This window comes from Gobio gobio (assembly GCF_949357685.1).
Source record: "Gobio gobio genome assembly, chromosome: 15".
NCBI classification, from domain to species: Eukaryota; Metazoa; Chordata; class Actinopteri; order Cypriniformes; family Gobionidae; genus Gobio; species Gobio gobio.
The window spans coordinates 31,810,786-31,838,624 of NC_137108.1; the positions used below are offsets into that span (position 1 = coordinate 31,810,786).

General features: G+C 39.1%; 3 protein-coding genes across 5 annotated transcripts; 2 read left to right on the forward strand and 1 right to left on the reverse strand.

The window, feature by feature from the left end:
- Positions 1–1,077: 1,077 nt before the first annotated feature.
- On the forward strand, positions 1,078–7,763 carry tmem79b (transmembrane protein 79b). Of its 3 annotated transcripts, XM_079837117.1 has the most exons (6): positions 1,125–1,179; positions 3,066–3,182; positions 3,673–4,284; positions 5,658–5,852; positions 5,994–6,216; positions 6,394–7,763. In XM_079837117.1, exons 2-6 carry the CDS (start codon positions 3,092–3,094, stop codon positions 6,587–6,589), a joined length of 1,317 nt encoding a protein of 438 aa, XP_079693243.1. In that variant the 5' UTR covers positions 1,125–1,179; positions 3,066–3,091; the 3' UTR covers positions 6,590–7,763. The 3 variants fall into 3 exon arrangements, with proteins under 3 accessions (XP_079693244.1, XP_079693245.1, XP_079693243.1); XM_079837118.1 differs by lacking the exon at positions 3,066–3,182 and having other exon boundaries at positions 1,078–1,179; XM_079837119.1 differs by lacking the exon at positions 3,066–3,182 and having other exon boundaries at positions 1,111–1,179; positions 3,658–4,284.
- Positions 7,538–10,140, forward strand: LOC307138651 (uncharacterized protein). The gene is made up of 4 exons (XM_079837121.1): positions 7,538–7,763; positions 8,069–8,233; positions 8,456–8,578; positions 8,683–10,140. Exons 1-4 carry the CDS (start codon positions 7,670–7,672, stop codon positions 8,730–8,732), a joined length of 432 nt encoding a protein of 143 aa, XP_079693247.1. The 5' UTR covers positions 7,538–7,669; the 3' UTR covers positions 8,733–10,140.
- On the reverse strand, positions 9,118–27,447 carry cct3 (chaperonin containing TCP1, subunit 3 (gamma)). Its single transcript, XM_079837114.1, has 14 exons — positions 27,351–27,447; positions 26,696–26,757; positions 26,564–26,614; positions 26,390–26,452; positions 26,205–26,301; positions 25,841–25,958; positions 25,497–25,683; positions 24,710–24,859; positions 24,484–24,616; positions 24,303–24,384; positions 14,110–14,290; positions 13,582–13,827; positions 13,324–13,455; positions 9,118–10,299 (listed from the first exon to the last, which is right to left on the reverse strand). Exons 1-14 carry the CDS (start codon positions 27,376–27,378, stop codon positions 10,204–10,206), a joined length of 1,626 nt encoding a protein of 541 aa, XP_079693240.1. The 5' UTR covers positions 27,379–27,447; the 3' UTR covers positions 9,118–10,203.
- Between the last annotated feature and the right edge of the window lie 392 nt (positions 27,448–27,839).

The window sequence follows — 27,839 nt, forward strand, 5'->3', positions numbered from 1 at the left end:
CACCCAAAAATGAAAATTCTGTCATTAATTACTTACCCTCATGTCATTCGACACCCGTAAGACCTCCGTTCGTCTTCGGAACACAAATGAAGATATTTTAGTTGAAATCTGATGGCTCTGAAAGGCCTCCATTGGCACAATGCACGGTTCACTCTCAAGACCCTCATGAAGCTTCGAAGCGTTATGAATCAGTGAGTCGAATGAGCAGTTTGGATCGCCAAATTTCAGCAGTTTGGCGGTTTGACACGCGATCCGAATCATGATTCGACTCACTGATTCATAACGCTTCGAAGCTTCATGAGGCCGTGTTTTGAAATCGTCATCACTATATAAGTCGTTATTTAGGGTTTTTTGCGCACAAAAACTATTCTCGCCGATTCATAAAGTTATTGTAGAACCACTGTAGTGAGATGGACTTTGTAACGACGTCTTTAGTACCTTTTAAGGGTCTTGAGAGTGAACCGTGCATTGTGCCAATGGAGGCCTTTCAGAGCCATCAGATTTCAACTAAAATGTCTTCATTTGTGTTCCGAAGACGAACGGAGGTCTTACGGGCGTCGAACGACATGAGGGTAAGTAATTAATGGCAGAATTTTCATTTTTGGGTGAACTAACCCTTTAATGTAGCTTCCTAGCCTGACTGAGCTGATTAGGCTTGTCTGATTTGTCTTTAGAGGGGTTTGGAGACACTTTTCAGTCAAGAGACCAGCCAGCCAGCTTAAACCTGCAAAAACCAACATGCAAATTTAAGCTGTTTTCAGAAGGAAATTAATGTGAGGAAATTATTTTCTGTAATTGTGTTGAACGAACAAATAATCTATAATTATACAATTAATTAGTATTATAATTAAAATAGGCTACCTAACACACATGCCAAAACTATTTGGTTTGCTCTGAATTGTATCTATTAAATGAGTAAATAACACAGAATGATAAATTAAGTAATATTTATGTGCGTATGTACACATTAATCAGCAGGGCTCCACACTACGTGAAATGAGTGTATGCATATGTAAAGAAAAGAGGCTCATGTTGCAACAACGTCGATGACGCTGCAAGTGACAAACTTCCCCTTTAAGAGTATGTCCCTTTAACAAACTTCACCTGGACACACCTGAACTTCCACTCCAATAGAGGAAAAATAATCCGGAAAACAAAATATCCTGCGCTGAAGTCTGGGTGAGCACATTGGAAACTTTTACTGTTTTTACTTCACGAAATGTTCCACAAGCCGTGTCGCTTAAGCGCGTTTCGACTGTTTTGACATTGCACTCATTTCGGCCTGGTTAAGGTTTTTCCTTCTTCTTCTTCTTCTTCTTCTTTTTCTTCTTTTTCTTCTTCTCTTCATTATTAAAATAAGGCTCGTTGGACACATTGAAGGTCAGACGTGTGCTGTAGACAATAACAGTCTGAGGATAAGTGCTGTCGTTTAGAGTTATGGTTCTTCTGAACTCGCTCTGTTTATGTGATCATGTGTCCATGTTGTTTTGAGGCCTCGCTCGCGTTGTCTCGGGTTTTCGTCTGCGAACACATCGGGCTAAATTGGCTACAAGTATAGTGACACTAATATTATGGCTAAAATGACGTATGGCCTAATTTCATGCTATTGCATTGTTTTAATAGATTGGGGGACCCAACTTCCTTTTACTACTTTGGCAGTTTATTTATAGTTAGTATATGGTTTCACAGACAGGCCTAAGATTAAGCAGGATTAGGCCTTATTAAAGTTTAGGAGGTTTAGTTAAAATCTTTTTTTCTTTTTTTTTTCTTTTTTTTTTTACGTGCCTTAGAAAAAAAAAAGATTACTGGTGTGCATCTTGAAACAAAACAATGGCAGATATATTTTAAGATATGTCGGTTACAGCTCAAACATTACTTTTTCTGGGACTAGACCTGAAGGGATAGTTCACCCATTACAACTCTGTCATATTTAATCACCCTCAAGTTGTTCCAATTCTGCATACATTTCTCTCTTCTTTCTAAATAAAAAATATGTTATTTTGAAGAATATGGGTAACCGAACAGTTGACTTCCATAGTATGGAAAAAATATATACTATGGAAGTCAATGGGACCGATCAACTGTTTGGTTACCCATACCCACATTCTTCAAAATATCATCTTCTGTGTTCAGAAAAAAAAATTAATACAGGTTTGGAACAACATGAGGATTTTGGCAGAACTATCCCTTTAAGCCTTGTCTGTGAAACCAGGCAGTAGTTCCTTAATTTGACTGTCAATGATCCATGATTTTTCAAAAGCATCATGAGCTAAGTTAAGCTTGGTACATACTCCGCTAGAAACCATGGGCTGATGAAAAAGTTCTCGCTCCCAGGGCTGCGAGAACAAAATGACGTCATTTTTTTGTCTTTTTCTTTGTTACTTTTTTCTCTGTTCTTGCGAAATATGTAATGGCCTTTAATCGTAGAGACCATTAGTGGCTTGCAAGGCTTTTGGGAAACGTAGCCCTGGTCATTAGCTGGTTGACCAGTTACCATGTTCCAATAAACCAGCTTGACCACCTTAAAGGGATAGTTCACCCAAAAACGAAAATCCCCCCCCCCCCCCCCCCCAAATTACACAAATTAAGATTTTTAACTCCAACCGTTGCTGTGTGTCACTCATATAATGCTTGTCAATGGGGTCGAATTCTATTAGAGTAAAAAAAACATGGACAGACAACTTCAAATTAAACCCTGCGGCTCGTGACGACACATTGATGTCTTAAGACATGAAACGATCGGTATTTATGCAATTAATTTCACCTCATATCAGACGAATGCTTCAGCTCTCCAGACTGCCATCACTTCCCGTGAGTGAGGTCAAAATTCCGGCCAGGTCATAGATACCTCATTAGTGCCTGCGTGGATCGCTCGAATGAGGAATCTATGTATACATATCTATGACCCGGCCGGAATTTTGACCTCACTCACAGGAAGTGATGGCAGTCTGGAGAGCTGAAGCATTCGTCTGATATGAGGTGAAATTAATTGCATAAATACCGTTCGGTTTCTCCGCGGGGTTTAATTTGAAGTTGTCTGTCCATGTTTTTTTTTACTCTAATAGAATTCGACCCCATTGACAAGCATTATATGAGTGACACACAGCAACGGTTGGAGTTAAAAATCTTAATTTGTGTTCTACTGAAGAAACGAAGACACCTACATCTTGGATGCTTTGGGGGTAAGCAGAAAAACATAAAATTTTCGTTTTTGGGTGAAATATCCCTTTAACCTTGTATTACCAGCTACTAGGATCAAGATGGTCAACAAGCACCAGTTAGAAACCAGATACCATTAACTAGATTCTCCATCAGCTTTATCTGTGGTTTATATAGTCTTGACTAAAACTATCACAGTTTATCTATAGGTCTACAGTATGTATTATAAGAATTATGGTAAATGTTCAAGCCAGGTGATCTAGTTATTTTATTTTCATTTATTTATTTACAAGAGAATATGGTAATGTATTCTTGTGGTTCAGAAAGTGTTTGGGTAAGTTCTTTCTCTGCTTTGCTGTCATGTGAATTTATTTCATAATTGATTCTCTTTATAATACATTACATATTGGTTCCTGTAGGAGATGACCTTTCACAAAATTTAAACCACTTACAAAATTACTCAGGCTGTTTCCAGCTTCTCCATTCTTTCACTGTCAGAATTTCTGTCTTCAGAGCCAGGGACAATGGACAAGGGCCCTCCTGGACCAGCAGCGGTGCCCCAAACTCCTGAATGGGTAGCAGATGTAGACCAGTTAACAAAGGATGTGAACGACAATGAGGCGGGTGAGGAAATGATAAAGTCTGCAAATATGGAACCCAGTACCCTACAGTGGCCTGAGAATAAACCTGAACCACAGATTCTGCCAGTCCAGGATGGCGAGAGCGTAAGCGTGAAATCGGATTGCATCTCATTCCGGGGCGGAGTGAGCCGGACTGAGAGCGAGAGGGAGGAGTTTGGGATGGGAGAGAAGAGGAAGACAGGTGAGGAGTGGAGAGAAATCGAGACCGGGGAAGAGTGCTTTTCTGACTTTGAGCTGAGAAACAGAGTGAAAAGCACCTTTTCAGAGATAGAGATGGATGAGATGAACATAATGCCAGAGAACGCAGCCCGAGTCTTCAGCCCCAACATCACCATCCTGCGCTCCACCAGCCAGCAGGAGGCTGCAGACAACTGGAGAGGTGATAAAGAAGAGAGAAGCCCCTTCCTCGGGATGCATGGGACACATGGAACACCACTAGAAGACCATTACCAAGATTGGCCAATCACAACCAAATCACACTGCTGTAAGTTAAATCATGAAGTGTTTCCTAACTATATAGGGTGAGATGCATTACTGTAGCTCAAACAACACAGCATGGCGCCAACAAAGACAAGGTTGTAGGTTCAATTCCCAGGAATCCATGATCTGGTCAAATGTATACCTTGTATGCAATTCAGTCTTAAAAATAAAGGTTCTTTATTAGCGTTGATGGGTCCATGTGAACCTTAAACATCAATGGAACATTTTCGTTGCACAAAAGGTTCTTTACAGTGGAAAAAGTTTCTTTAGATTATTAAAATGGTTCTTTTAAGAACTGTTCACTGAAAGGTTATGGAAGCTTGTTTCCGCCACAGAATAAAAAATAAAAAAGGTTATTGCGACTTTATCTCATTCTGACTTTTTTCCTTGCAATTGCGAGTTTACATCTTGCAATTCTGACTCCTTTTCTCAGAATTGCATGATATAAAGTCGGAATTGTGAGTTTATGTCTTGGAATTCTGAATTTTTTTTGAGACTTTATCTCATTCTGAATTTTTTTCAGAATTGCGAGTTTATCGCAGTTCTGACTTTTTATCACGCAATGGCGTGATATAAAGTCACAATTGTGAGATATAAACTCACAATTCTGAGAAAGGAAGTCAGAATCGCATAATATAAAGTCAGAATTGTGAGATATAAACTCTTGTTTTGAAGAATGAATCTTTAAAATACTAATAATTTAATATCACTGTTAAATATAATCTTTGCCAAATCTCAAAATGAATATTTATTTTGGAATGAATAATATTCATTTATACTGTATATTGTAAAGCCTAAAATCATTTGTTGCATTTAACTGACTTTAGTTTTTTGTTTTGTTTTTACACACAGGAATGTAAATAGTACATACAATCGTATGTAAAATCTCACGAACCAAACTAAAAAAAGTTCTTATAAAAGGAATGGTAGAGGGTTGTAAGACAGGAATATTTTATCTATCAGGTGTCTTAAAAAGTATCCCTCAAATCTCATTTGAGCTTGTGAATATTCACAAGGAAATAAATGACAGAATTTAGAGTAAATTGTCAAGGTGCGTTCTAATTATGAAGAATTGTTCAGAGAATTTTCGCAACAGAAATCCAAATTTCATAAGAGTCCGCAATTAAGAATTTCAAGTTGAATGAATTACACCATGATGATCAACAGAGAGCTGTTTGATTTGAAAGTGATTTCTGAGTGATGCATGTAATAGCCTTTGTGTGTGACTGTGTTAAATTTCGCCAAAATTGTGCTAATATGACCGCACCTTCATACTAAATATCAAAGGACCATTATGATACACACAGCTCTGAACTGCAACTATACTTTTACAAAAGCATGTAAGGTCTATTTTTTTTTTTTTCTTTCTCCTCCCAGGTAACTGTGGTGGATCTAATCGTGATGCTCTTAAACTGGGTGCGTCCATGTTCACTTCAGCTTTGATCTTCCCCTTGTTGGTGTGGGGCGGGTACTTCTTCCTGCCGTTTGATGCCCCTCTGCTTGACGGTGCCCCCCTAAGGCTGGTCTACACACTGCGCTGCTCTGTTTTTGCAGTCATACCTATTGTCCTTGGTGAGCAGGAAGCAGCCAGGCTGTTGTGACTCTATTGAGATGACCCACATTGATTGATAGCGTATCTTTGTGTTTAATCATTTGTTCATTCAGAGCTGTTTTGAAACCGCTGTTCTGTTCTTTCTTTCTTTCCACTCTTAGGTATGTTGGTTCTAGGTGTGTCTCGTCTGTGGTATCGTTCTTTGAAGCCACGGTTTGAGGGGGAGAGAGAAGTTAATCAGGTGGCAGTTCACCAGCGCTATGTGGAGGACTCAATCTCCCTCTTCCTCCTTTACTTCCTCCAACTGGCTGTCATGGCTGCTTACCTGAATCAGGAACTGCTGAAACTAATTCCTCTTCTTACCATCGTCTTTGCCTTTGGCAGGTACAGAATCACTCCTAAACTTACAGGACCAAATCTCTGATTTAGGAAAGGCCGCAAACACTTGCTCCGACATTTCTCCTATCTAGTGAATGCCAATTTTTCCCAAAAAACAATGTGTATTAACCATACTTTTTATTACATTTTTGTTAATTGTGTGTGTCTTTGTGCCTATCACAGGTTGCTGTACTGGGCCGCAGCGGCGTGTGGCAGCAGTTTGAGAGGTGTCGGCTTTGGGTTCTCATTTCTGCCGATGTTGGCTATGCTGGTGGCCAACCTCTACTTCATCTTCCTCTCCGAATCCGCAGGCTCCATCTTCGCTCCAGACATCCCAGAACCACCTGTTCCTCAAACCAAACAGAGATTCTGGGGCTAAACAAGCCACATCTGACACTTCTGCTACTGCCGAATGTAGACCAGATCTCTTTAGGCTTAGAGCCAACTTAAATTGGACTATACAAGACATTTGTGTCTGAGAATGTTTAATCCAACTGTGATTTTAATTTTCCACTCCTGTTCTTTGCTTTCCTGTGTACTTCTATATCATGACTAGGTGGGTCAAAATTGCCAGAACTCCAGTCAAAGGAGAGAGAAGAGGGGTGGAACGAAGGGCGGAATGTTTTTTTTTTTTTTATTTCTTCCCTAGAACTAACTTATAAATAGAAGTTGTATAGTGAAATACTAAACTGCAAATTAAAATGAACTACCTTTTTAGTACAGCCAAACATGAACAAAGCAGGGGTACAATAAGCTTCATCAATCGAAAAAGCTCCACATGGTTGAAACTCATCTATTTTAAGATGTGAATGTCAACAAGAAGAAAACAAAAATCCAAATATTTATTCCACAAGCATGCATTTCTTTGGTTAGGAATTGTTTGCTTATTCAAGTCTAAAATATTGTGTCGTGTGTTAAGTTAGTGGCCTGCCCAAACTTGTCATTTTCCACAGCCACTCCTTCATCTCTCTTTACTAATTTAAGGGCAATGTGATGTTTACTTTATGCAAAATCTAGACATACATTTTTAACAGATCTATAAAGGTATAGAAAAGCATAACTTTAGTTATCTCTGAAAAGAGCTTGAAATTAAAGCAAAGCTGCAAGTATATACTAAACCTGTTCAGCACAAATGATTGTATTTAATTGTAATTAATGAATTCCTTATATTTTATAAACATTTTTTGACAGAACCAATCTTGGCTATAATTTCTTTGAATGACATTTTATTTTATAAATTAAATGCAAAAAAAAACAAAACAACGGAAGTGCTTGCGACGGTGTTAAGTCTCCAACCTGTTCAACAAGTCCTAGTACAATTTTTGTCGGAGGGCAAAAATTATTTCCTACTACCTGTTGTCATTTGACAGCTCGAATACATGGAAAGTTGACGACAGACCACCAGCACTTTTAATAATACATTTATATCATACTGTATAGCCTAAATCTGTGTCAGAATATGTCATCTCAAGGCCGAAGGAAACACAGCGCTTGTCTGTTTCGAATGAGGGAGAACTGTCCATTTCGAAAGCTGAGGAGAAACATGTGCAATGGTAGGAAGACCGATGTCATTACTTGATTTATCAACTATTGTTTAATTCATGCAAGCAATGAAAACCCACAACGTGTATACATACATTTAATTAAAGTATCTCTTCAAAAACAAGATGAATTTTCATTAAAGTTATGGTTTTGTATGCTTTTACCCTCAACAATAGTTTTGACCCTTGAGTGCATTTAGTTGTTTTGTTGAATTGCTTACGAGTAATTTAATCTGTTCACTGCGGCTTCAGCTGCCTATCGGAAGTTGCAAATCAGCTTATGTAATAGCACTTGTTTTGTCAACCACATTGCACAGACTCCAGGAGCAGGCTCGTGCCCACTGGAGGACACTGGAGAACAGGTGATACCCCGCCTCAGGCAGGACCCTCCGCTTCAAACTGCGCTCTCAACAGAGCCGTCGAAGTCGAGACCTTCTCGAGACCCCCACAGTCTGATTCCCACCTGCACGAAGAGTTCTCAGGTCAGCATTCATGCGCTAAAGAGAGACCTCCATATTGTCCAATTTCTTTGCATTGATAAAATGTCAAACCACTTTTTGAACATGTTTTAAGACTTGTTCCAAATGTGACTTTTAGTGGATCTTTAAAGTGTGATTTTACAGCACCAAGAGGCACACGTTACTGCTATGCGTGCATGGTATCAAAATATTATTAAAGCTGTTGTTCCTCCTATATCCGAACAGCTATGGACACAGATATGGATTCACCAAATGGTTCAATTTACACAATATCAGACGATCCAGGACCTTCTAACTTCAGCCTTATTAACCAGCAATGCCGCCTGTCCTCCAACAATGTGATCATGGGTAAGAGAAGCAGAAGCTCTGGCAGGATGTAGTGATCACTTTGTATGCCTGATACATATTTTGTAAAGTATCATTTTTGATGCTTTGTCCTATTTTTCTGTCAGATCTGGGCAGTGGAGTGGATCCAGAGACAGGAGAGCGAGCTCAGGGGTGACGTCCTCATCCATCTCTCATGATCACAAATCTGTGGCATGCTGTCGTAAGGTGCAAGTCCTGGAAATTGCCACCCATGACTGATAGTCTGAGTAAATTTGAATGTATTTTGTCTCTAGGCAAGCACTGCAGACATATTCAATACTTGTGGTTGTAATGACAGATTAGGTCTGAGTGCCACAAATACTTAATCATTTTTGCAGCTGAAATATTATCAAATAACAATGCAGCCTGTACAGACTTGCAGATTAACTATCTTCGTGTAATTTATGAGTGCTCTTCCCTTCTGGATGATTTGAAGTTAAGTGAATCTGAACACGACTCAGTGTTATGTGTCTTTCTCAGTGCATGATAACTGCAGTAAAAACTTGAGTACAATATATTTTAAGGGTTATGATTTAGAAAGAACCGTAATTTATTAAACGGTTACACTTTATTTCACCGGTCCACTTTAGATATAACTTTTCTACTACATGTCAACAACAGTAGACTGTTAGGTTAGGGGTAGGCGTTAGGGTTCTGGTTAGTAGAATGTCTGTTGGAAGACCATCAAAATAAAGTGTTAACAGATATTAAGCAGACAGTCTACTAATACTCTGACTGCTAGTTGACATGTAAAGTTACTTATAGTATAGTACAGAATGTTTAAAGTGGACCATCAAAATAAAGTAACCTATTCAACTACTATTTCAATGTTGTTTTTTTATTGTACATATTTTACAGCCACAGTTGCAAACATATTGTAAATGCTGTTAGATAGCAGAAAACATCCTTAAATGTTGTCCAAGCATGTGTTTTACTAATGTCTGGTGCATTGATATTTGTTGACAAAATATCTGCCTTAAATATTTAATGTTCATTGATAGTTCATGATACCTAATGCATGTTATTGAATTGAACTTTATTGTCAAGTGTTGCGTTTGAGAAAATGGGAGTTGAACTTTGATGAATGTAAACACTTAAAATTGTCAATTAAATCTTAAAATAGTGTTTTGTTTGCAAAGGTTGCAGATTTCTTGAATTTACCCTACAAATCATGTAATCATGGTAAATTACCATGGGTGTTATAAATATCATAATTTATATATACAATTTGTAGGGGTTTCAGCACAAAGTAAAAAATTCAACACAACATGGTTAGATTTTGAAATTTATCACCGGTAGGAAATGCAAAGTAACAATACAGGCAAAGTGAAGCACAGAGATTCTAGTACAAACACATCCTAATCCAATCCAGAGTTGTTTCTTTTGCCAGAGGGAAAAAAACAAACAAAAGAAACAAATGAGGTGAGAAGAGCTTCTGGCCTAATGACACAACACAAAGCAACAGTGCAAATGCTTTCTGATGAGAACATTGTGTTGGAGAATGGTGTTTTGCACAGATAAACGCTTGTGTATATTTGCTCTTCATTGGCTGTGTTACTGTCCTTTCTGTTCTCTTGTTCCTTCATCCTCAGTATCTCCTGTCTCCTCTACTCCTCCATCGGTGCGCCACCCGTCTGGTTGTTATCTCCCCTCTTCTTGTGACCAGAAACGATGTCATCAATGCGCAGTAACAGGATGGCCGTCTAAATGAGGGGGGGGGAAGAGAAAATGTGTTATATAAGAGAACCCTCCTCCGGGAGTTTAAATCAAGGTATCTTTAGGGTTGACTCTTTCCCCACCAGCGTTTTTTTTTTTTTTTAAAGTTGCCAGCCACTGCCAGCATTTTTGATCATTTTCAAGACCCCCGGAATATTTACGAAACTGAACATGTAATACATCCAAAGAAAAAACAGAGCCTCTGCTTTTAAACAAAAAAATGTTTTCTAGCTTCAAGCATTCTTTTTGATCAACACTTGAATGTGGGTGTTCACAAAAAAAGCGATGTGAATTCAAAGAGGAATTGTGCGCACATCCAACAAACCTTTTGCAGGTGCTCCATCAAATGAAGCATTTAACTCAAAATAAACAAGAATCTGCACACTGCCACTGCTGCTCCCAAAGATTTATTAAAAAGGAAAACGTTTCGACCCAAAATGTTTCCTTTTTAATAAATCTTTGGGAGCAGCAGAGGCAGTGTTCATAAAAGAGCAACTGAGCATTTGTCAGACTAAATCCAGATCAACACCCCTAAACTTGCAGTATATAGCTATAGCTAATCCTAGGTCGACATTCAGTAACATTAGGCAGTTGATTTATATGCCGTTTAATGTTAATGATTGCATTATTTTACATAATGTATCTATCCGCTTGCATATGCTATCACTTGTTTCTGCTTCTTTTTCACCCTTTTTGATCCAGAAATTCTGTACTCTTTCAGAACTTGTCATAGCGCCCCTACCGTATAACAGTGAAAACACAGAAAGCATTGCCTCAAAATGGGGACAAAAGTTGATCCAAAAAAAAAAAAAAGAATAGCATGAGCAGGTTAGGACAATGTCTATGGCAACATACCAAACCATGAAATTACTGTAAAAAAAAAAATATATATATATATATATATAATTTAAAAGGGGTTAAAAAAAAAACCTTACTTTTCATATACTGTACATTAATTGCATCTTCTCAATTCCCAGTCTATCTGAAACTAGGGCTGGACCAGAATATTAGAAAATTTGTCAGATGGGTTTGTACTCGATTTTCAAAATTGGGATTTGAATATTCGTTTTTTGTTGTTTTGTTTCACGTACACCTGGCATCCCCTCGAAATGGTTCTTATTCACGCTCGCATGTTTACACTATAAAATCTGGCGAAATACAATAAAAAAAATTTTTTTTATTAGGATGGACAGTTAAATAGGAACCCAACCACGTTATACTTAATAAATATATTTGCTTCTTAGTGTTCCCCGCAACGGAGTATTCTGTCTAGAGCGTAAAACTGCACTTATATGGAAGCGCATGCCTGAGCTTGCATTTTGGGTTAAGCTGCGTTGGTTTGACATTATGGAAAATAGAATAAAAAATGTAGTATCCTTTTTACCCGTTAAGGATGTAACGGTGAGAAAATGTGCCCTCACCATCACATTGCAATGCTTGTGCACTGAGTGGCTGTGAATGAATGCAGCCGTGCGCAGTTTACTTTCGGTTTGCCAATTCGGGGGCGGGTTGCTTGAATTGTTGGTTCATTAGCCAATTATTCTTTATGGAAAACACAACAACAAAACAGTACAATGACAAACTCCCTTAAGTAGGCGCTTTTACATTTCGCTTTGAAACCAAATCTTCCGCGATCATCTTGTCATTTAAATATGACTCCTGCTGCGACTCTCATTCGGCTCACGCGGCACATTGTTTTGAATTGTGGTTAATCTGTTCTCTAACTGAACAAAATGATTTTTACTACTATAATAGATCAAAACTCAGACATAACAGACCTGTGTGTTTTGTATTACTACTAGTGCAGTGTCCGTTCTCGGAGCATATAAGCCTCCTGCCTTTATTAGAGAGAAGAATATGTTCAGCCCCTTGCCTCCGAAGCTTCAAAAATTCGATGTTGATTACTGCCGAAGCTTCGAAGCTCAAAAAATGGTATTTGGACCAGCCCTATCTGAAACGCACTGATTTCTACAAAGCTCCTCCTTCCAAAAAGCTCAAAGTGATCTGATTGGCCAGCTGACCCAGTGAGCTGTGATATGCTTGAGGCGTTTGGCTAGTGTCTGAAATGTAAAGTGGGTTTGCTTTCGCATCTAAACCCAGCGTATTCACAACATGACAACACTTCAATTCACTGAAACCTTGCCTCCTTTTGTTGTGTAAGCCTTTGGGCAGGCATTATGCTAATATTTCACATTGTCACATGGACATTTGAGGAAGTAATATCTGATCGAGGAAGTAATCCTTTGATCGAGGCATTTTAGGCAGGTTTTGTGGAAGACTATGAGCTTTGTAACTTGGTCGATCTTAGACATGCACAAACAGATACATTACACACTAAAGGAAAATTTTAAACATCATATGACTCCTTTAAACAACGTTAGTTGGACAAAAAAGTTTCATAAAGTGATAAACCTCACATTTCAGCCTTTATACCACTATTAAGAAAAGGGATGTCAAAATTATAAGTGACTAAATATTCATTTAAAATATGATTGTATATACCTTTTTAACCTAATTGTTTCGCATTTTTAAATGCACATTAGCTTCTTGTTGATCCACCAATTAATATTTATAACACTTTGTGTATGCTGCATAAATATATGGGTCTATTTATGCATTGGTCTGAACTAGGGCTGGAATGCTGTTTATGTTCCCCAATGATGGCGGAGATTATTCGATGAATCGGGGGGAAAAAAATCTATAGATTAATCAACCCCTGTATACAACACACAATATGATTGCCATTTCTGAAGATTCATTTACCTTCAAATATATATATTCATATAATGCTGAAACAGCATCATATTTTTACTTTGACTTAATTAAATGTGAGTGCTGCAAGTTACAGTCTTTTGAAGAGCACATGTCCTCTTGAAATAATAAAGACTTTTCTTATACCATTTATGATATTTAAGACCTTTCAAGGCCTTAAATTTGATCAAACTGAATTTAAGACTGAAGAACCTGCGGTGACACTGTTAAAGCAGTTTTTCCTCAATTTGTGTCTTTACCTCCACTGCAGTTTTGTAGGTCTGGGCTTTAACTGCCAGCGGTTCGCAGATCCCCAGCTGCTCCATATCAGCAAGAGTTCCGGTCTCTCCATTGACACCCCATGAGGTGTTACCCTCCTGAGTGTGCTTGGCCTGAAAAATAGGCAGAGACGTCAAAAACACTTTAAAGGCAATTGAGTGTCAGTTACTTAGGAGAGGCAGCGATGTGCTGACAGAAAAATACAAGAATCTAAATGTGCACTTTTTGAATCAACGTACCCTAAGGGAAGTGAGCACACGTATTGCTGATGCTCCACAGTTCTGGATGAGTGTGCGTGGGATGACCTCCAGGGCATGAGCCACAGCACGGTACGGCCACTGCTCCACACCAGTCAGTGCTCGCGAACGCTCCATCAGCCGACGGGACACATCCATCTCCACTGCTCCACCCCCTGGCAACAGATGCGGGTCCAACAGGACATTACGACAGACCTGCATGGCATCCTGTAGGTTTCGCTCCACTTCCTGAGAAAGCAGAGAAAGATCATCATCAACAGTGACGAGTCAATTAACCTGCGCAAAATCCCTTGGTACCAGAGAACTCTGGCTAAGCTGATCAAATATTCAACAAATGGCCTATTGAAATATCTAAGCACCTCTTCCTAAGGGCTGCTCTGACTACAGAGACCTCAGTGAGACTTTTGATAATGATTAAAACACATTCTCGTTAATCTTCCTCGGAGCGTTGCACTGTCATGAATTTTTAACAATGGCCCCAGACCCCTCATATCTCTTTAGTATCCTCACCGCTAAGATCTCCTTGCTGGCTCCCCTGAGCAGAATGGTGCAGGCTTTGGGGTCTTTACACTCGGTCACAAAGGTGAAATACTCATCGCCGATCTTCTTCACTTCAAACAGGCCAGCTCCCGTACCCACATCCTCTTCACGGAGCTCATCCGTTCTGCTGGCAATACGTGCCCCACATGCTCTGAGAGTCAAGAAGAAGTAGACACACTTTATGACCAATACATTTACATAAAACCCTGGACCAGTAATTAGAAACTGCTGCAGAAGTTTAATCCTTTTGATTCAGAACCATCAGTTGTAACTAGGGATGAAACGATTACCGGTTTCACGATAAACCACGATAAAATTTAGTGACGGTTAGTAATATCGTAGAAAATTTAATTATCATTAAAACCGCGTGTGATGGACTTCCGGTTGGGCCTCGAAGGGATGTAGACGTGTCTAACTGAGCTCTCCCACATGAACCTTAAAATTCGTCAACAAGACACTTTTTTCGTTGTTTAAAGCCATACAGACACAGTGTGCATGGATAAAATGTGAGAATTTTTGTTTTTATTCTGTTAATCAAGTTTAGCCGCTTATAAATATGCCAGACCTGAGGAAGGCTGCTAAAGCTAACGAACCAGCGGAAAGCACGAGCTCGGGGCAGTCAGCTATATTACAAGCAATAAATTCATTAAGAAACGAACTGCTGGCGAAAATGGATGAGAAAGCAGAGATGCAAAATGAAGAAATACGCAAGCAAATCGGTGGTTTGAGAGACGAGCTGAAGGGTGCAATCGATCAGGTTAACATCAAAGCTAACGCGCTTGAAGAGCGCACCGCAGGCTTGGAAACTGCAGCTAACACTCACTCAGATGCTATCGCTAATCTTGAGCAACAGGTGGCTGAACTGAAAAAAGAGGTGGTGAGTTTGGCGGCAAAGGCTGAGGATTTGGAAGCGAGATCACGGAGATGTAATTTACGCATCTTTGGGGTTAAAGAAGGACGAGAGGCAGGCGTTTCAGCGAGCACCTTCGTTGCAAAACTTTTACAAAAAGTGATTGGCCTGGACGAACCGCCCGTTATCGACAGGGCTCACCGTACTTTGCAGCAAGCCCCGGGAAATGGGCAGCCACCGAGAGCTTTTGTCGTCAAGTGCCACTACTATCAAGAGAAGGAAAGCATTCTACGAAAGGCTGCTACATCTCCACAACTTGTATCTGAAAATGGAGACACTATCAGAGTGTTCCCTGATTACACGCAGAATGTGGCGCGAAGCAGAGCGGCTTTCGGACAGGTGAGACAGTTATTACGGCAATGCGAGGGGATCAAATACGGGCTGTTGTATCCTGCAAAACTGAGGATTACGACTCGGGACGGCCAGCAGAAGAGCTTTACTGACCCAGAGAAGGCGGTTACCTTCGTCAGGGGACTTATGAGTGATAAATATGGGAGGCTAAATACCATGGTAACGTCATATTTGGTGGGAGTATTGGAGTGAACCAATTGTGTTTGGGGATCAATATCGCTGCAGCGTAATGCCATGGGACATTGGATCAGTTCAGTGACATTGGACAGTGGGTGTACTGATGGCTAGTGTCATATGCAGACTGAGGCGTTTTTTCTTCTTTTCTCCATATGCAATTATTCATATGTCTGCTTGGTTTTTTCATGTTCCACTTAGAATCGTTTTCTAACATGCTGAATTCAAAATATTGATAACTAGAAATTGTTTTTCTTTTCTTTTTTCTCTCTTTTCCATGTACACAGGGATATTGAGTAATGGTTCTAAATAGTCTTGTTAATGTTATAGATGTTCATCTTAATGGTTATTATAAGGTTTATGTGGGGTCTCAGCTCCACTCGGTAAGTTTTATTTTCTTCTTTCTATGAAACTTCATAGTGGCTTGGGAGGTTGGGGGGGTGCAGTCTCTCATTTGGGGAGGGACCAGCAGGGATCTGTGTTGTTAATGGGTGATTTAAAAGTTTTCTTTTTACTCTGCAAAGTTTGCTCTTTTTTTGTCTTTGTGCTTTTGTTTTTTTTCCCTTTACCTTCTTTCTTTTTCTCAGAGTTGGAGATGAGTTTTCATAATAACATTGATTTGAACTTTTTCAGCCATGAGTCCGGCAGATGGAATGAATAGACCTGTGACTAAATTTGTGAGCTGGAACGTGAGGGGACTCAACCATCCTGTAAAGCGAAGTAAGGTGTTTTCACATTTAAACAAATTGAAAGCAGAGATAATTTTCCTACAGGAAACACACCTTCGCATAACAGACATTCCTAAATTAAAGAGAGGATGCGTATCACAGGTCTACCACTCTGAATTAAATTCTAAATTTCGTGGTACAGCCATCTTGATTGGCAAAAATGTGCAATTTATACAAACCAGTGCTATTAGTGATAAATGCGGGCGTTTTGTGATTGTTCAGGGCAGACTTTATAACGTACCGGTGGTCCTAGTTAGTGTGTATGCTCCAAATTGGGATAACCCAGACTTTTTTAAAGAACTGTTTGGCCATATACCAGAGCTGGGCACACACCATCTGATTCTGGGAGGAGACTTTAATACAGTTCTTAAACCTTCTCTAGACCGTTCCAAAGTATTTACAGCCCCTCCTTCCCCCTCTAAATCTGCAACTATTATAAATGCTTTTTGCGGTTCTAGTGGTGTAGTAGATCCATGGAGATTTAAGAATCCTACGTTAAAGGAGTTTTCCTTCTTCTCCGCTGTCCATCAAACATATTCAAGAATAGATTTCTTTTTGCTGGATCAAAAAATGCTCTCATCAATTAAGTCTTGCAGTTATGAAAGCATTGTTATTTCTGACCACTCTCCTGTCACTATGGAGCTTTGGCTCCAGGTTAGAAGGCCAATTCAATGTAATTGGCGATTTAATACATCTTTGTTGTCTGATGAAACATTTGTGGACTTTATTTCAACACAGATTGATTTCTTTATTGAAACTAACCAGCTGCCAGACACCGATATTTTAATACTTTGGGAAACTCTTAAAGCATATATTAGGGGTCAAATAATAGAATACACCGCCCGTCTTAATAGAAGCAGGTCTAGACGTTACAATGAGTTGATCAATCTAATCCGCGATGTTGACCAGCAACACTCCTCTGCCCCTACAGCTGACCTCCGCAAAAAAAGAATAGCATTACAAACGGAATTTGATCTTCTTACCTCCATGGAAGCAGGAGAGAAATTTCTGAAATCTAGACACAACTTTTACGAACATGGAGAGCGGGCAAGTAGGTTACTCTCTCACCAGCTGCGTCAATATTCTGCTGCCAATTTTATTACAAAAATACAAACTGCGGATGGAGAAGTTAAGCTTGACACCAAAGACATTAATGAGCAATTCAGATTATTTTATTCATCCCTATATTCTTCAGACAATCCTAGTGATCATGTATTTCTTGACAATGTAACTCTCCCGACTATAGCTGAGGAGGATAAGGCCATCCTTGAGCAGCCTATATTTGAAACTGAGATTAGTCAAGCAATTAGATCCATGAAAACTAGAAAGGCACCAGGCCCAGATGGGTATCCAATTGAGTTTTATAAGGCTTTTGCTTCTAAATTGATACCTTTACTGTGCCTCGTCTACAATGAATCACTCAAACAAGAGAAGCTGCCTACATCTATGACCCAAGCCACAATATCTGTGCTTCCCAAAAAGGGCAAAGACCCCACTAAATGCGAGTCTTATCGCCCGATCAGCCTACTCACATGTGATTATAAAATACTTACAAAGATTCTCTCCTTAAGATTGGAATCTATAGTACCAAAAATTGTGCATCCTGACCAGACAGGCTTTGTAAAGGGCAGGCAGTCTTTTCATAATTTACGTCGCCTCTTTAACATAATATACTCTAAACATTCGATTCACTCGCCAGAAATTGTGATCTCACTAGACGCGCATAAAGCTTTCGATCGAATTGAGTATGGACACCTTTTCAAAACTCTAAGCAAATTCGGCTTTGGTCCAGTCTTTGTTTCTTGGATTCGGACGTTGTATGCAGCACCCCAAGCTAGAGTGAGGACTAATAACTTTAATTCGCAATATTTCACTGTTCAGAGAGGGACACGACAGGGTTGTCCATTGTCCCCTCTTCTCTTTGATCTGGTCATTGAGCCACTTGCCGCGGCATTGCGATGTAATAACAATATACGGGGTATCACGAGGGGTGGCCTGGTTCATAAAGTGTCATTGTATGCTGATGATTTGCTGATGTTTATATCAGATCCGGAGACTTCAATCCCAGAATGCCTAGACACCATTTCTCAATTTGGTAAATCTTCTGGGTACAAGATTAACCTCACCAAAAGTGTTTTGTTCCCAATTAATGTTCTGGCTCGGAATCGATCCTTTGACTCATACCCATTCAGGACTACAGAGGGCCCCATGACATACCTGGGAGTAAGTGTCACAAGTAGATATAAGGACCTATACCAAAATAACTTCAAATCAACCTTAGGACAGATCAAGGAGAACCTTAATCGTTGGTCTACTCTGCCTCTGTCCCTGGCTGGACGTATTAATTCAATAAAGATGGTAACGTTACCTAAGATCTTGTATTTATTCCAAACAGTCCCAATTTTCATACCAAAATCATTCTTTAAGGAACTTGATGGGCACATCAGTACATTTGTATGGAACAAAACTATACCTCGCGTACGGAAAACAGTTCTCGAGAGACGTAAGGAGAATGCTGGACTAGCTCTACCAAATTTTTTATACTATTATTGGGCTGCAAACATTCACAAATTAGTAATATGGTATGGAGCTTCTATTGGTGGGAATAGTCCGAGTTGGTGTCTAATGGAACAACATTCATGCTCGCCCGTCTCTTTGGCCTCAATGTTGTGTGCTCCACTGCCAGTGGCAGTGGGTGCACATACGGACAATCCTATTGTAAGAGGCAGCTTACGCATATGGACCCAATTTCGCAAACATTTTGGTCACACACAAGCTTTGGTGTCTATGCCTCTGTCCTCAAACTTTCTTTTTAAGCCATCACTTATAGATACGGCCTTTCTCATTTGGGCTAGAAAAGGCATAAACAGTGTGGGAGATCTTTTTGTAGATGGCACGTTCGTTTCTTTTGACTATTTGGTTAATGAATTAAGTTTACCAAAAACACATTTTTTTAGGTATCTTCAGGTCCGTGATTTTGTCCGTTCCCAGTTTCAGTCATTTCCCTCAAAACCAAATATCGGCCCTCTTGATCATTGTCTGACGGTCAAGCCTCATCTCTCGGGTGGTGTCTCCCAGCTGTATACTGCTATTCAGGCCATGAAATGCCCATCTCTTCTGTCTCTTAAGGTACAGTGGGAGGACGACCTAAATACAGAATTGACGGATGAAATTTGGCAAAGAGCTATACATAAAATATACACATCGTCTATCTGTGTTAGGCACAGGTTGATACAATTCAAAGTATTTAATCGCCTGCACCTCTCTAGGACCAAATTGGCCAAAATATATCCTAATGTGGATCCCAACTGTACGCGTTGTCACCAAGCCCCTGCTTCTTTAGCTCACATGTTCTGGTCATGCCCAAGCATAGGCACATTCTGGTCTGACATATTTAATACATTCACCTACATTTGTAAAAAGAATATTGATCCAGATCCTATCATTGCAATATTTGGGGTGGTACACAATCAAGTTGGGGTTTCAAGAGGTCAATCTCAATTAATAGCATTCTCTACATTGTTAGCCCGCCGACTAATTCTTACAAATTGGAAATCTCCCTCACCCCCAAAACACTCACGTTGGGTGTGCGAAATTATGTCCTTCCTCCAGCTCGAAAAGTTAAGAACTACAGTCCAAAACTCAGCAGAAAGGTTTCAGAATGTATGGCAGCCTTTCTTGGATTATTATGAAAACGCATTTGATGCTAATTCTTTAGATTAAAAAGTTTAAGTTCTCATCTCCCCTTCTCCTCTCCTTTTATTTATTTCATTATTATTATTATTATTATATTTATTTATTTTATTTTATTTATTTTTTTGTTCTGTGTGCATTCTCAGTACTTGTACGAACTTTAGATGCAAATCTGCAACGAAAGGAGATATGTGAGATAATGTATACAAAATATGAGGTTTGTAGATGGGGATGCCTTGTATGACATAAGAGAATGTAGGTTGGTTTGTTTGTGTTATGTACATTTAAAAACAATAAAAAACACTTTGAAAACCGCGTGTGATTATCACGATTGTGAAAACTCGCGGTAAATCTTGTCCAGTCAGCGTCAGTCTGGCGCAGCGCACGGCTGTTTTTGAATGATAAGAAATGGCAGAAGGCAGTGACAGCACTTCTGGGGATTGTTCAGCCTCTAAAAGGACCAAATCTGAGGCGTGGTCATATTTTGCCTTTTACAAAAGTCCTGAGGGAAACTTAATCGAAGATGGTCACCCTGTCTGCAGAACATGCCAGAAGAAAGTCGCTGTAATAGGGGGAACACTTCAAAACTATGAACGCAAGGCAAGTGTACTTTGACCTCAATACCAAAACTATGTCTGGCAAATAATATGAAGCGAACGAATTCAGACAAGACTAGGGTGACATTTAAGGGATAATATTCAGGGCTTGACATTAACAACCGCCATTTGCGGGTATAAGTTAACGTTATTTCAGCTGCACACTAGTCGATCTGGCTGTTGAACTTATTATAGTCTTCTCAAACGCCATCTGTTATAATCGCGTTGCGCATTATAACCACTCACACGTGTTTATATTGAGTTTATGAATGCAATGTCTCATAATCAGAGGCGTTCAGAGCGCGCGCCGCGCTCACTCCCTGAAATCTGCACTCAAAGCAGAGATAAACGTGATTCACTCATCATACAGTGTTGGACTGTTTTTGTTCTATTTCAGCAGCGAAAATTGTTTTAAAACACACAGCAGAACCACAGCGCATCTGATAAGACTGGCACAACGCTGGCGAATTTAGGGACCGTCTTTAAAGTTCAACACAACATTGGTAACGTTATACACGTTTCAAACTTCAATAGCATTTGAAGAGAATGACAGTCATACAACTGACTGTAAAGTGATCATTTAGGTGTCAGGTATGATGCACACATTTTGATATTTAATAATTAAACTGTCAAATCATATGGAAATATGAATATGCATTATTTCACTAGGATACTGTTTGGGCTCTAACACAAAACATGCTAGATTTAAATGCATCACTGCTGAACACTGATGAGAATATTGCTTGAGAATATATTTACAGAGATAATATTAGAGATTATATTTACGATAAATTATTATTATTTATGCATTATGCGTTGCTATTGAGGCCATTAAGGAAGGACATCCCACAGAATCAAGCTTAAAAAAGTGCATAGAGCTGCTTTAGTTATTTGTTGTTTGTTGAATTTCAAATATAAAACTTGTTGAAATGTTTTAAGTGTGTGCATCTGTTCTTTTTGAACACTTTCATCTCGTTTGAACAAAACCGTGATAATATTGATAACCGTGATAATTTGGGTCACTATAATCGTGATGTTAAATTTCCATACCGTTTCATCCCTAGTTGTAACCATTAAAATAGTTAAGGAAAAATGATAAAGGCACAACCAAATTACTAGAACAAACAAATTCAAATGAAAACTGAATAAAAAAATTATTCAAAATATGATTAAATAGTATAGTAGTACACAAAGACTAAAATAAGACGTTTCTTCAGAACTATTCACTGCCGATTTGCAAACCAACTTGACCAATTCATTTTTAAAAAAAAGTGAAAAGTTCCCAAAGAAGGATTTTAACATTTTAAATTTCCTAATATTTCCAGGTTTTTCCATGACCATGGGAACCTTAGAACAAACAGACCTGCAAACTCCTCAGAGTAAAAAAGGTGACAGTGTCGTGGGGGGGGGGGGGGGGTGAAATGTGAAATGAAATGTGTCATTTGGTTAATATGCAAATGACACATTTCTGAGCGTGACTTAAAGCTACACTGTGTGATATTTTCCCCCATCTAGCGGTGAAAAGGTATATGACCATCCAGTGAATATTAGTTTCTGTTCCTCTCAATTCCGATTTCGTTTTAACTCCTACGGTGGCCGATTTAGTCCAAGATTAACATGGCTTCCAGTTCGACCTCGTCCACATTTGACACGCTTCCATCGAGTGTTAAAACGCGAAAGGCGAAGCTTGAATTTACGGGTATGTCCCTCTTTTGCTAATGTACTGTCAAGATGGAGGAGCAACATGGCGACCCGCATTCGAACCATTACCCGTATGTATTTTCAATGGCATATTATAAACTTACGAGAATACTTTATTACTTGAAAGTAAATATACATTAATGAGCACATATATTTTTGAAAGAACTAAGTGTTTTTATCTAAGAATAAACTAAAAAAGTTACACAGTGTAGCTTTAAAGAGAATGACACATTTAATATTTAAAAAATGATTTTATTTACAACACGGAAACGCCTGGAACTCAAGGAAGTGTTGTGATGCATGACACAAAAAATAAAAGACTGACAGTAGGGGTGTAACGGTACACAAAACTGACGGTTCGGTACGTACCTCGGTTTTGAAATCACGGTTCGGTACAGCAGTTTTACAAAATTGCTTTTTAGATTTAACAGTGGTTTACTGAAGAAGAAAAAAAGTGTCTGTCCTTGAATTAATTAAATTATATCTAAAAGTATATTGAAGATATTGCTGTAAACTATATAGGGAGCCCTTACTTGCACATTAATATTAAAGGTTAACAAAATAGAGCCCAAACTATTAGCCTAAATTCAGTTGCTATTTATTTTTAGGTATAATAATCAACACTCAAATAACACATTGTATGCAAACATGTAAACTTCACATAAGGCAGTTTTTGCATTAACTTCTAAATCTAATTCTAAAATAGTTTTTTTCTCCAATTTGTTGTTGAAATATAATTTGTACAGTGTCTGTCATTTTCATGACAGGTTTATTTAACATGCATGAAATAATCAAGACATAACAGGTTAAGTAGAATATAATGAATATATAGGCTAATATAGAGCATATATTTAGTGAAAGAGTTGATTTCTCTAGTGAATAAAATTCTGTGGACACTGAATGACTGCCTGAGGTAAATGTGATGCTAACGTAACGTGACATTTTACAAGCAGTTATATTGACGTCTTTCCGCCGATGAAACACTGATTTAGCGATTACACCACATATATACACATGACAGTAAGTTGTAATGTATCCTCAGCATAACTTCAGATGGTCATTCATGTTTATTCTTTAGTAAGAGATGATCGATCGCCTTCACAGATGTGCGCGTCGCGCGGCCGCTTGAACTGTGATCATGAAGTGACCTGTCACGCCATATAGAGCGTCAAAACGGCATTTATCATTTGAATTTCGTGATAAAATGGACTGCATATGTTCATGTGGGAACTCGGATTGAAGTGTGTTCCGCACTTCAAACAAGCCGACTGTGAACTGTTAAAGATTGCACCCGGAAACCGTTCGGTGACGTTACACGCGTGCACTGAAACCTACAGGACTGCCGCATACTGGATGTTTTTCCCTTTTCACACCATTCTTTGTAAACCCTAGAAATGGTTGTGCGTGAAAATCCCAGTAACTGAGCAGATTGTGAAATACTCAGACCGGCCCGTCTGGCACCAACAACCATGCCACGCTCAAAATTGCTTAAAGGGGCTATATGCGTTTTTCTGAAATTTAAACTCGCGACTGACACCTGTGGCCAAAAAACAGAACTGCTCTCATTTTCTGCTCGCTCTCGCAGCGGTGGTGACGTCACATCCGCAGACAGCGCGGGAAAAGACGACCCGCCAGAAAATAGGAAAAACAGGATACAGACTTATAGGTGCACCCACTGTGAGCGGACAAGGTGTCATTATGCTCATCACGAGATGTTTGAGTCATAAATGGTAAAATAAAAAGGCTGTTGTTACGTTTATTTTGGGGAAAAAGTTGCATATAGCCCCTTTAAAATCACCTTTCTTTCCCATTCTGACATTCAGTTCGGAGTTCAGGAGATTGTCTTGACCAGGACCACACCCCTAAATGCATTGAAGCAACTGCCATGTGATTGGTTGATTAGATAATTGCATTAATGAGAAATTGAACAGGTGTTCCTAATAATCCTTTAGGTGAGTAAAATATATATATATATATATATATATTAGACAAAAGCAGTTATTTCTGCACCTTGCAATGCGGTTGTTGTCCGTCTTTCTGACGCGACGGATGGCAGTGATGTTTGCTTTCATCAGATAGTGCTGAGCCAGATCTAGAGAAATGACAAAGAAGTGAATATAACTCGCATGTGATCTGAAAGGACCACCATCCCTCCTCATAAACACATGACTGCACGAGTGCCCATATCTACCAGAGATGCCCTTCTCAGTGAAGATCAGGTCAGGTTTGAGACGAATGATGTCTTCACAGATCTGCTGAATGTACTCTTCCTCCATCTGCAGGATGCGAGAAAAGTCTTCCTCACGAGTGATCTCAATATCAGTCTGAGGAGGGAAAGAAAGGGTCAAAGGTTAGGGTTTTACTAAGTCTGTAAACAAATATTTAAAGAGGATTTATGGATTTAGACAAAACCTCACCTGACTCTCACCCTTCTTGTACTCCAGAGAGCAGTCCAGCAGAACAATTCTGGGGTTCTTAATCAGTCTTCGCATACGGGGATGAGTTACATCCTTGTTTACCATTACCCCCTTCAGCACACATGAGTCCTCGATGAAGCCACCAGGCACCTACACACATAAAGTGCAACAAATTAGTGTACTGAATAGCACTTAAACGCTCAGTTTAAAGTCAAGGTTTGTAAATTGCCATTTGTAAACCATTTTAAAAAATGGCTTCATTTTGTCCATTGGGAATTGGATCATCTATTGGTCTATTTTATTTTGGCTAGATCTGACTATCGGTTAACATCATTGAACTTGTGCAACTTAAGTGACAACAGAAAAGAGTTGATCAGATAAAGAGCAAGTGATTACATTTAAAACATTTAAAATGGTAAAATAAAGCCTATTGCTGTAGTTTGCCTTTTTTGCCAAATAATTCAGTCAGATAAATACCGTAACCAAGTTTTGTTCTTCATATTTAAAAAATATAAAATGTTTTGATGGTTTAATTGAACTTGTGGGGTCATTAAAAACACATCCCCTTGAAAATTCTGTCATCTTTAAAGGATTAGTTCACTCCAAATTTTGGGGAAAATTTCCTGATAATTTACTCACCCCCATCTCTTCTAATATGTTCATGTCTTTGTATGACATGGAAAATGTATTCAATTAACACGTTTGTCTCAAATTGATTTTTTTCACAAAAGTGACAGCTTAAAATAGAAGTAAACTTCTATGGAAAATCCTCTCGGCTGTATCCTACCTTCTCGACTTTGGCATACTTCTTAATGTCGATCTCCTTGCGTCCATTTTCCTCCAGCTCTACAGTACGGACAGCATCCAGAGCGATGTTACAGGCCAAGGTGGACCAGCGGCTGAGCGCTTTAGTATTGATGGCGGAGTTTATTATCTTCAACATCATGTCACGATTATTTACATCTACTGGGGTGCTGTAAGAGAGAGGAGGTAGTAGAGACACTATCAGACTCCAGAGAACTGGAACATCTCATCCCACCACAGCCCATCATCCACCTTACCAATCCACTGAATTTTACAAAGAACAATTAAACTGTGTGTGTGTGTGTGTGTGTGTGTGAGAGAGATTACCTGATGTCCTTGAGTATGTTCAACATGTCATCCAGAGCCTGTCTGTATGCGCTGATCACCACAGTAGGATGCATCTGCTGTTCCAGAAACTGCTCAGCCACAGACAGCATCTCACCCGCTGAACACAGAATGTTGCGTTAGGTTTTAAGCATGTCAAATGCTATTAAAAATGTATTTATATTATCTACATTGTTTATGTAATAAATATATGATTTTCAATAATAATTGTTTTGATGTTACTAAATTAGAAAAGTCATTATTCAAGTAATCACTTAATCGAACACTTAATTCGTTCTGTATTTAAATATGGTTACACAGACTCTGTCTTTACTGACAACACAGTGAGAACACAGATGACGCTCACCCAGAATAATTACAGAGGTGGTCCCATCTCCAACCTCCTCGTCTTGTGTGCGGCTAATCTCAATCATGGACTTGGCAGCAGGGTGCTGGACCTGGATCTGAATGCCACAGATAGAACATTATGTTATTATTTAATAAACAAAACATACGTCTTAGTTGACAAATCAGAGTTAATGGAGTTATCACCTCTCTCAGAATGGCATTGCCATCATTGGTCATGACAATACCACCCATTGGATCCAGAAGCATCTGCACACAGAGAACCAAACGTTTCCTCAAACATAGTGCAATATCACGTCTCACATCTCACAACAGACAATGCATCAAAATTTCAATGTGGACTGGACATCAGAAACACACCTTCATCATTGCCCTTGGTCCCAGACATGTCCTGATGACATCTGCTATGGTCTGAAAAGGGAAGATGAAGCAGCATTTTAGCGATTGGGCATATCAGCAAACAAAAAATAAAAATAAAGATACAAGACCCACTTTAGCCGCAGTGATGTTTCCTATCTGGACCTTTCGTCCAGATTCCCTCTTGGTGTTCTGACCTGTTATAACCAGAAATAGAACCACTGTGCATTAAATCGGCTTTTAATATTTTACTCAATAAGAAAAATTTTTTTTTACAAAACACACACTGGTTTAGAATCTAACACAAAAACAATATGTGACCCATGCTAACTGAGAAAATCTCAAAAATGCTATCAGTCTATTCCTAAACATGAACAGGGTGCAGCTCTGGTCAGCACACCATCTGCGCCGTTAGCCTGCTGCTAACTTATTCGTCACTATACAACGTCCGTTAGACAGAACCTTCTGCCCGGTAAAGTTAGCAAATAGCTGTGAATTGAGCCGCGCTCGTTTCATTATTGACTGTGTAACTTGTGGTGCAATGTATTGAAAAATATTACTATTAATAAGCGTTGTTAGCTACAGGGCTAACACAATGACTAATCTGAACACTGTCATGAGCTTGTCAGACACGCGAGGCCCCCGTGCCACACTAGTTAGCTTAGCATTGTAGCATCGGTGAATGAATAAAACTCTTATTCAAACTGTTACAGAGTCCAGGAGCGGGTCATGCGAAAGCTACAATTGCACATTTACAGAAGGAATAACGGAGGAAAAAAAGAGCACTCACTAAGCACGAGAACCGGTCGGCCCATCATGTTTGCGGCGTGGTTTAGATCACCGGTACCAGACAACACGCACAACGGTAAGAGGAGAGGATGCACGAGGCGTGGCAGGGGATTCAGCCACACAGTGGACCAATAAGCAAACGAGACGCCTTTGACAAACACCAATCTCCACCAATCAAAGAGAGCTCACCAATGCTTGTAGGCGGGTCTAGACTGGAGCAGAACTGAAAAGTTCTCGAAAGAATCCTGAGAGCTGTCAAGATAATTCCTAGATTAAAATTAAATTTACAAATAATTAAAAGTACAATTTAAGTTTTGAATCAAAATATGCATTTTGTTAAATAATAATACTATTTTTTGTCATATAAATTAGTTTATATAAAAAAAAAATCAAAGGAGTATATATTACAATAAAATACATGGGAAAAGAATGCCCAAAATATTACAGTAAACACTATTAAATGGTTAGAGGTGATTTAACCAACTTTTAT

What these genes read in the sequence shown, in the direction of transcription:
- LOC307138651 (XM_079837121.1), top strand. Translation starts at nt 7,670, where the DNA reads ATGTCATCTCAAGGCCGAAGGAAACACAGCGCTTGTCTGTTTCGAATG. An exon ending in GAGGAGAAACATGTGCAATG is followed by an intron (nt 7,764 to 8,068) that starts GTAGGAAGACCG and finishes CACATTGCACAG; the next exon opens with ACTCCAGGAGCAGGCTCGTG. An exon ending in CCTGCACGAAGAGTTCTCAG is followed by an intron (nt 8,234 to 8,455) that starts GTCAGCATTCAT and finishes ATATCCGAACAG; the next exon opens with CTATGGACACAGATATGGAT.
- tmem79b (XM_079837117.1), top strand. Translation starts at nt 3,092, where the DNA reads ATGAGTGACACACAGCAACGGTTGGAGTTAAAAATCTTAATTTGTGTT. An exon ending in ACATCTTGGATGCTTTGGGG is followed by an intron (nt 3,183 to 3,672) that starts GTAAGCAGAAAA and finishes TTCTGTCTTCAG; the next exon opens with AGCCAGGGACAATGGACAAG. An exon ending in AGTCATACCTATTGTCCTTG is followed by an intron (nt 5,853 to 5,993) that starts GTGAGCAGGAAG and finishes TTCCACTCTTAG; the next exon opens with GTATGTTGGTTCTAGGTGTG.
- cct3 (XM_079837114.1), bottom strand. Translation starts at nt 27,378, where the DNA reads ATGATGGGCCGACCGGTTCTCGTGCTTA. An exon ending in GAAACATCACTGCGGCTAAA is followed by an intron (nt 26,615 to 26,695) that starts GTGGGTCTTGTA and finishes TTCCCTTTTCAG; the next exon opens with ACCATAGCAGATGTCATCAG. An exon ending in CCTACAAAACTGCAGTGGAG is followed by an intron (nt 10,300 to 13,323) that starts GTAAAGACACAA and finishes CCCCTCATTTAG; the next exon opens with ACGGCCATCCTGTTACTGCG.